The sequence below is a fragment of the Salvelinus sp. IW2-2015 genome, linkage group LG20 (genome assembly GCF_002910315.2).
Source record: "Salvelinus sp. IW2-2015 linkage group LG20, ASM291031v2, whole genome shotgun sequence".
NCBI lineage: Eukaryota > Metazoa > Chordata > Actinopteri > Salmoniformes > Salmonidae > Salvelinus > Salvelinus sp. IW2-2015.
In genome coordinates this window covers 78,922,597-78,931,555 of record NC_036860.1, presented here as the reverse complement: position 1 = coordinate 78,931,555, position 8,959 = coordinate 78,922,597, and the positions used below count along the sequence as shown (strand labels likewise).

General features: G+C 40.1%; 1 protein-coding gene across 1 annotated transcript; it reads left to right on the top strand.

The window, feature by feature from the left end:
* The first annotated feature begins 4,914 nt into the window (after positions 1-4,914).
* Positions 4,915-8,959, top strand: LOC111980433 (uncharacterized). The gene is made up of 12 exons (XM_024011169.3): positions 4,915-5,082; positions 5,482-5,683; positions 5,819-5,851; positions 6,069-6,187; positions 6,326-6,434; positions 6,554-6,592; positions 6,686-6,739; positions 6,909-7,142; positions 7,294-7,400; positions 7,481-7,646; positions 7,746-7,824; positions 8,379-8,959. The coding sequence occupies exons 1-12, from the start codon at positions 5,015-5,017 to the stop codon at positions 8,681-8,683; spliced, it is 1,515 nt and encodes a 504-aa protein (XP_023866937.1). The 5' UTR covers positions 4,915-5,014; the 3' UTR covers positions 8,684-8,959.

Below are 8,959 nucleotides of genomic sequence, written 5' to 3'. Positions count from 1 at the left end.
CTTATACGGTGACAGACGTAGTTCCAACCCATCTGTTGGCCTATCACCGTAGAGGCTGAGCGTGGTTTAAACTTTGCTCAGCCTATCGCCGGCGCTCAGGCTAGTCCCAGCCTCTTTGCGCTCTTTTGTGTCCCGGCGCTGTTGCTGTGTAGATTACGCTCCCTCACCCCAGAGACTGAGGTCAGACAGCTCTGCAACATTGTCTGCGCTATTTGCACCTGCATACAGAGCACACTGTTCTCGCTCAAGGCTAACCACAGGTTCCCAGCACACTTATCTGGGGCTAACTGTTACTTCCAGCACACACACACAGACACCCAGGCGCCCAGGCTAACAGTTGCTAATATTATATCACATGTGATATAGCATTGGGTTATAGTGCAATAAACACCAATCCTAACAAGCCTGGCAGGAGTTGACCGGGCTGAGGTTAGCTGATGACCGCTAGCTGTGGTTAACTGACTACTAGCTTGTAGCTAGTTAGCTGGCTAGCTTCTGTTGGGGGTTCCGGTTCTAAAGTATAGAAAATAGAAGATCCATACCACATTGGGTGAGGAGGGTTGCAGGAGAGTATGTTGAAATTGAGGTTAAAAATATAAAAAATATATACTAAATATATATGAAGGAAAAAATATATATATACACGGGACATGACAGAGACGTCTGACTGCTACGCCATCTTGGATTGGTTCCCTTCTTTGTGAGGTATTGGAAAACCTCCCTGGTCTTTGTGGTTGAATCTGTGTTTTGAAATTCACTGCTCAACTGAGGGACCTTACAATTATCTGTATTTGTGGGGTACAGAGGTAGTCATTCAAGATTGATATTAAACACTATTATTGAACACAGAGTGAGTCTATACAATTTATTATGACTTGTTAAGCTGATTTTTTTTTTTACTCCAGAACTTCTTTAGGCTTGCCATAACAAAGGGGTTGAATACTTATTGACTCCAGACATTTCAACTTTTCATTTTTTATGAATTTTTTGTAAACATTTCTGAAAGCATAATTCCACTTTGACATTATGGGGTATGTGTGTGTGTGTGTGTGTGTAGGCCAGTAACATCTCAATTTAATCTACTGTTAATTCAGGCTGTAACACAAAATGTGGAAAACCTGAACCTTTGCGGTTCAGGAAGATCAGGTGTAGTGTAACAATTGTGACACATGAGGCTGTGTTTCCCATTTGTGAAACTGTGAGGGAAAACCAGGTTGAGAGGAGGTTATTAGGTCAGGTTTGGGCAGAGGGTCTGACTAGCTCCCATGAGTAATTGTTATGATAGGCTTGTTGGGATAGGTTTATTGTTGTTAGTGGGAGAAGGGTTACTTTGGTTTGTTCCAGGCATTTTGGTTTAGTTTAGGTTTAATTATCGAATCCGCAGTTGGGGAAACAGCACCACTGTTCGCCCCAGCGTCTTTAATATTGTTTTTGTTTTGAGAGGAAGAGGAACGTCCGGCAGCGTGGTAAAATAAATTGCAGTACATATTCTGCTGTTCTATTGCGCGTGCAATGATTTCCGAAGGGGAAAAACAGTTTGTTTGCAGTAACTTTTTTGATGTTGTAATATGCTAAATGGACGTGGCAGTTTCACCAATTTAAGGATTCTAGCTTTTAAAGGGGCAATTCGAAAAACAACTACCGGTTGGCTGCCCCGCCACTTGTTTTGGCAAAAGAGTTGAGGGATGGGGCTGGATAAATTGAACCACTCAAATTCATGAGATCAAAATGATAGTTTTAACCATGTTTTTGAAGCTATACAGTGTTTGTGTACAATTACATTGTTAACAAACAATGGATTAAAAAATGAACAAGTTAGTATATTTTACATTAGTTGTCTGTAAAATGTATATAAGATGTAGAAGCCTAAGTATTGTTGTCCATTAATTTACACCAATTAGGTGGTTGGGTTAGGGAATAATATTATATAAAAAAAWATATATAAAGTGATATACAATGTATATTTACAAAAAATGTATATATGTGTCACGTTCCTGACCTGTTTTCCTTGTTTTTGTATTCTATGTTATGTGTTTCTATGTTGGGTTAAATGTGTTGCCTGATATGGTTCTCAATTAGAGGCAGGTGTTTGACGTTTCCTCTGATTGAGAACCATATTAAGGTAGGCTGTTCTCACTGTTTGTTGGTGGGTGATTGTTCCTGTGTCTGTGTCTGTTGCACCACACGGGACTGTTTCGTTTGTTTGGCTAGTCTTTCCTGTTCGTGCGTTCTTCGTGTCTATGTAAGTTCTCAAGTTCAGGTCTGTCTACGTCGTTTTGTAATTTTCCAAGTGTTTTTCGTGTTCGTCTTGTCTTTAATAAATATCAATTATATCTGCATACAACGCTGCGTTTTGGTCCGACCCTTACTCCTTCTCCTCATCGGAGGAGGAATTAGACAGCCGTTACAATATGGGGGATTGGAAATGGGCCAGACAATTACATTGATAGAAACCACAATATATCTGCAATATTAAAGATCTACCCCCTAAAAAAAAKAACATTTAGTTAAATCAGCTTTTATGCGCAGTAGAKTTTTGAAATGTAAGTTATGGAACWCCCTCACATGCTTCTGTCATGGGAATAAAGGCCACAATAAAACTGACATTAAATGTGGTTAGAGCATTGGTCCAGTAACTTAAAGGTTGCTGGATCGAATCCTAGAGCTGACATGGTAAAAATCTGTTGTTCTYCCCCTGAACAATGCAGTTTCCCGGTAGGCCGTCATTGTAAATAGGAATTTGTTCTTAACTGACTTGCCTAGTTAAATAAATCAAGTAGCCTATTAATTTCTATGCCTATGTTGGCTACTGTAGCCTACCTGTCATGTCCTGACCATAGTTCTTATGTGTGTTGCTTGTTTTAGTGTTGGTCAGGACGTGAGCTGGGTGGGCATTCTATGTTGTGTGTCTAGTTTGTCTGTTTCTGTGTTCAGCCTAATATGATTCTCAATCAGAGGCAGCTGTCAATCGTTGTCCCTGATTGAGAATCATATATAGGTGGCTTGTTTTGTGTTGGGGATTGTGGGTGGTTGTCTTCTGTCTTTGTGTTCTGCACCAGATAGGACTGTTTTGGTTTTCACATTTCTTGTTTTGTTGTTTGTAGTGTTCTAATATATTCTTTATTAAATCATGTTGAACACTAGCCACGCTGCGTTTTGGTCCTCTCCTTCATCCCAGGAAGAAAGCCGTTACACTACCATTTGATACAATACATATGTTGAAACGATATCACTGGAGTCATTGCAAATCAATTTGTGCCACTTGTGTAGTCTACCTGGAGCTGGCAAACTGATTTAATAAATAGCCTATAACTTCAGTGTATTGTTGTTGTAGCCTTGTGTTTATTAATGTCCATGTTTGGTTAATGAAATTGGAAGTTATCAATTGTGTGTCATCGTCACAGTTCTATCGCAATTGCCGATCAGCTGTTATTAGAATGCATTAGATTGAGGGTAATAGTCTGTCAGATTAAGTTACAGATAAAAAATATATATAAAAACCACTGACTTTTGTTGACAAGCATAAGCCTGTTCAATTCATATCCATGTTATTAATATTTGATTCAGTGATTGAAATTATAACCACATCCTCAGGAGCCTATTCCAGAAGGGAAAGTTCCTACATTGAAATCGCCTCCCTATGCATGTTGAATAAATTAGTCTGACAATTTGAACTAAGCAAGCTGCTAAATCATTCATTTTACATCTTGCCTAGGTTACTGTAGGCGATCTGAAATTAGATGTAGGCATATCAGGGMCTGTAGTCTATCTGCATCTAGCTAACCAAACTATGACAAAGTTGAATTACAATTATAAACCCATATTTTAGTTAATAGGTCTAGCCTCTAGCCTATGCCTATTGAAATGACTAGTCAATCTCCCAAATAGACCATCTATAACGGTTTTTAGTCTTAACATCTGGCACATAATGTCACAATTGCCTAACATTACAATTAATTCATCCAAATGTTTCTAACATAGAGATTTCGAGATATTCTGTCCAACTTTCATCCCTCAAACTCTCCTGTTGGATTTATCTATAGTTATGCACATGGGTGGTTCAAGCCCTGAATGCTGATTGGCTGAACATGTGGCATATCAGACCATATACCACAGGTATGACCAAATAATTGTTACTCTTCTAATTGCGTTGGTAACCCGTTTATAATATCAATAAGGCACCTCTGGGGTTTGTGGTATATAGCCGATATACCACGGCTAATTGCTGTATCCAGGCACTCCACGGTGTGTCGTGCTTAAAGAACAGCATTTAGCCGTGGTATATTCGCCATATAGCCTACCTCCCCGGGCTGTATTYTTTAATCATAGCAGTCAAATTAGTTAATTTTCCATCAATTTATGACGATTTATCTGTCGATTTTAATGAGGGCGAATTATAATTTCTCTTGCGATATTTAAATTCCTTTATTAGTCACTTTAGCTCTCAAGAATTTTGATGGCAACCCGAATTGTTCTTCTTAGAGCATTGGACTAGTAACCGAAAGGTTGCAAGTTCAAATCCCCGAGCCAACAAGGTACAAATCTGTCGTTCTGCCCCTGAACAGGCAGTTAACCCAGGGTTCCTAGGCCGTCATTGAAAATAAGAATTTGTTCTTAACTGACTTGCCTAGATAAATAAATAAAAATTGCTCGATAATGTTACGCAAAAGTTTTTTGGGCTAAATGTGGCAACTCCACTTGCTGCAGAAAAAAACATGTTGGGCTAGTTGTGTGTGGTTTTTGAATACCTGGCAACCGTGAATAGTGGCGTTTATGTAGACGTAGATGGTGCATTTTGTATTTGCCCATTTTGTGAAGAACGTTTGCAATTCACACTCCGACCTGTGAAAGGCAGCAATACGCAACAAAGCGTGTAGTCTGCCAGAAAACTACACYAAGAAGAACAACCCGTGTAAAAAACATTAACATCCGGCGGCATCATCACCTCTGAGAACGTTTAGCTAGCTAGTTGTGGCTCGTATTTTATATTTGTTCGTTTCACACAGCGACAAAAATGCCAACACTGTGTTCAGCATACAACTGCAAAAATCGCGGTCCCAAAGCTGATGTAGGATTTTTTAGGTACGTTTTACCGTCTTACTCGAGACACACGTTAACGCTATTAGCCGTGGTATTTTGGCAATATACCACATACCCCAGAGGTGCCTTATTGACATTATAAACTGGTTACCAACGTAATTAAAACAGTAACAATTATTTGGTCATAACTGTGATGCATACTACGGGGTACAGTAGCTAGCTCTGGTATTGTTAGCTAAAGTAAAAGTTATAGTTAGCTAGTACAAATAACGTTAGTGTGCAGGAGAAAACCTATGACAAAAAAAGCTTCATTAGCTAGATTATATGTTCTGTTGAGATACTGTTCTCTTATAAATCTACATAAATCATTTATGGATTTACAATTCATCATTTGATACTTTTGTGATACCAATTTGCTGGTGTATTAATGTTTCTGGTAAGTTTCCCCAAAAATGACCCTGAAAGACGCAAGCGATGGATTATTAATATGAAGTGGAAAGACTGGAATCCGCAACACCACCACCGTGTGTGCTCCATTCACTTTGAAGACAAGTACATTTGCCGGATGGACAAACGTCAACGTCTCACGCCAGACGCAGTCCCGACCATTTTTGACTTCCCAGAGAACTTTCAAAAGAAAAAGGTACGATGCAACCAAAAATGTATCTAGCGAGATACATCCCAAAGTCAGAACTCACTACACAAATAATACTGTTTATGATAACTAGATGTACAATATTTTAACGTGTGATTTAAATTAAATGTGTTCCTTCTACAGGCATCCATCCACCCACAGAGTAGAAGAGCCAGGGTAAGGCACTGGAAGAGGCTAATAACTCCTTGGCTGTATTTGGCATCACACATTGCACATTACTGTCCATCTTGGTATTGCATTTGATGTAACTCAGCTATGTTTTCACTTGGTAAGTGAAGCATTGATATGTACATTCATAGCCTACACAAGGTACATTTAAAGTACATGCGTCCTCGCAGTAATGGTGGTTATTATCTTTGTTTTTGGCATGCAGAGTGATGGGTTGCCAGAGAAGTATACTGCTGCCCCTGCTGTTACAGTGGCCGAAATGGTAACAACACCAAGCCCCACCATCACATCAGAGACAAGCAAGCTGGCTAAAGACAATACTAAGTAAATTACCTTGTGAATTTAAGTGAAAGTTAAAATAGCTCTTTTTGGAATGCACAACGTCACTGTAGAGCAGTATGGTTTCTACCTGTGTTCTAGTTCTTGCTTTTTCAATTGTCAACTTCTATTTTGACGGATCAGAGCTCCAGAAAAAGTTACCTCTTCAAGTTGGTATATCCATGTAGATGAAGAAATCCAAATGGCTGAATCCCTCCCAGGTTTCTTCCACAGTGATTACTGTCTACCACACGTGAGTGGCTCTAGGTGGTCTGATTGGACTGTTGCTTTGCCAGATATACAGGGATTATTTACTGGGGTTTTGCATTATGTAGACATTTAATAAAATTTTCCTCATATTGATCTTTGCAGAGTATTCGCTGGGGATTCAAAGATGATGTTGCCCCGAAGGTAAGTTGTTTGCTCACTGGAATAACCTGTATCTTATGCTATATACCAATAGCTTATGCTAAGAATTTGATAAACAATGCACTTTATTTTCAGGTGGCATGTGAGAACCTGGAGTTCCAACTTCCACCCCTCAAGCACATAATAGAGGTAATGAAGGATGTGTAAACATTCAGTCTCTGATACAGGGTTAGGGATAGATCCTCCAAGTTGATCATTGATTCATTGCTGTTTTTTTCCGGTATGTCTCACTCTGGATCGAAAACCAATAAGATTGTCATTAAAACAGTACTATACATTGTCTCCCATTCTCACCCAGATCACAGAGGCATGGGAGTGGCTGGGTATGGACATTAGAGGGCCACTGCCCCTAACACCGAACGGACACCAGTACGTTCTGACCTTGACAGACTTCTACTCCAAATGGGTGGAGGCCTTCCCCCTGAGAGGTTGTAGCTCTACTGAGGTAGCACAGCATGTAGCTGAAGTCATCTCTCACTTTGGCTTCCCTTTTGGTATCCTTGTTCGACTGAAGAGGAAGTTTACCAGTAAGGTGAGGCCAAATATATTTTGTCACATACTTACTGTTACACATACCTTGCAACAATCTTGAGGTTGGTTCATATATGCACTAGCGGTCAATAGGTCCAGAGTGATTCATTAGACAATCGTATGAGGTGTTTTTACATTTATTCATGTTTTAGATCAACCTTGCCTTAAACAGTCATCTGAAGCTGAGGGGGTTCTCTCTCTTATACCGTCATCGGCAAGTTGGATCACTGGATCTGGCCACACAGACCCTGATCAGCAGGTTTGTGTTTTAGACTCATTCCTTTATATGGTTTTTAATTTCATACTCAACTTTGACCATGGTGGCCTTCACCCCAACAGGATGGTGTCTGATCTTGTGAAGGACCATCCAGACAACTGGGATGTCTGCCTCCCTGCAAAGGTGTTCAGCCTGTGTTTTAAGGAGCACCCCAAGACCAAGCAGAGACCTTTCTCTCTGCTGTGCTGCAAAGGACCACAGCCGGTCACCACCCCCAGGGATCTGTCTGTAAGTTTACTCTGTAGTTATAGCTTAACTCTTATCATAATGGATTGCATTTCAATTGAATGGGTGTGTTTCTGCCTGTCCTTTTTATATTTCCTACAGTTCAGTCCTGCAGAGCTCAGAGAGAGTTCCTTTGCAATTCAGTCAAATCAAGAGGGTGGGCATGACACTGATCCGCAAGGTGAGRGCAATCCCTGTACAATACGACATATCACACACTGTGGTGATGGTTAAAGGGATACTTCAGGGTTTTGGGAACTTCTGCGTCAGATGAACTTCTGGATATCATTTGTATGTCTCTGTGTCTAGTATGAAGGAAGTTAGAGGCAGTTTTGTGAGGCAATGCTAACTAAGTAAAAATGGAAATTGTAATGCGATTAAAAACAATAACGATGCTGTTTATAAGGAGTACAAGTACCGAATCAATGTGCAGGGGTACAAGGTAGTTGAGGTAATACAATATGTATTATACAGGTAAACACTCTTGGTAAATAGTATGGTCTACAGTTTATCGTGAGGCATAACTCAGGCGAGCAGAACCTCGAGACTTACTTAATATTAGAGATTGGGCACCAGCTGTTCATTTTCCTAAAGAGGTTTGAGAATAACTTTGTCAACATGTCTATTGTTCAAGTGAGTATTTAGTGTGTTAACTGTTCTAAATTGTAATTGTCTTATGTTATGTTACTAACAATTGTAATTTGTTGATCATATTGTGTTTTTCTGTTATTACAGACATGGTTGGCATTGAATCTGGAAAGGAAACAGCTGGAAAGAGCACTGTTACAAGGGTCTCCTTTTTAAGGAGCAACACCGAGAGTAACAACAACACTGACGGTAACACATATGGTCCCCCCGGCGGTCACCCGGACAGTCACCCCGACGGTAGCACGGACGGTAACCCCGACGGTAGCACGGACGGTAACCCCGACGGTAGCACGGACGGTAACCCCGACAGTAACACGGACGGTAACCCCAACAACAACCGTAACACCAACAGTGAGCGATCCTCTGAAGAACATCATGCCATGGGAAACTGAATAATTGATTGGATGAGCGCTCTATCGGGGGTGTAGTTTTTATTTTATAATTTTCATTAGAAACACTTGTGTTTTATGGTTGTGTTTGGCTGGTGTACTGGGTCATGATTGTTACACAGGAGGATGATAGTAGGAGTTTATGAACCAACTGGATCAATTCAAAACATCATGCATAGCAGCATAGATGATGGAATAGTGATAAGCTTATCCTAAAAGCAATTTCTTTATTTTACTGTAAACTTTTTTTTTTTCTTCCAGTAAATGAATCCAAACATG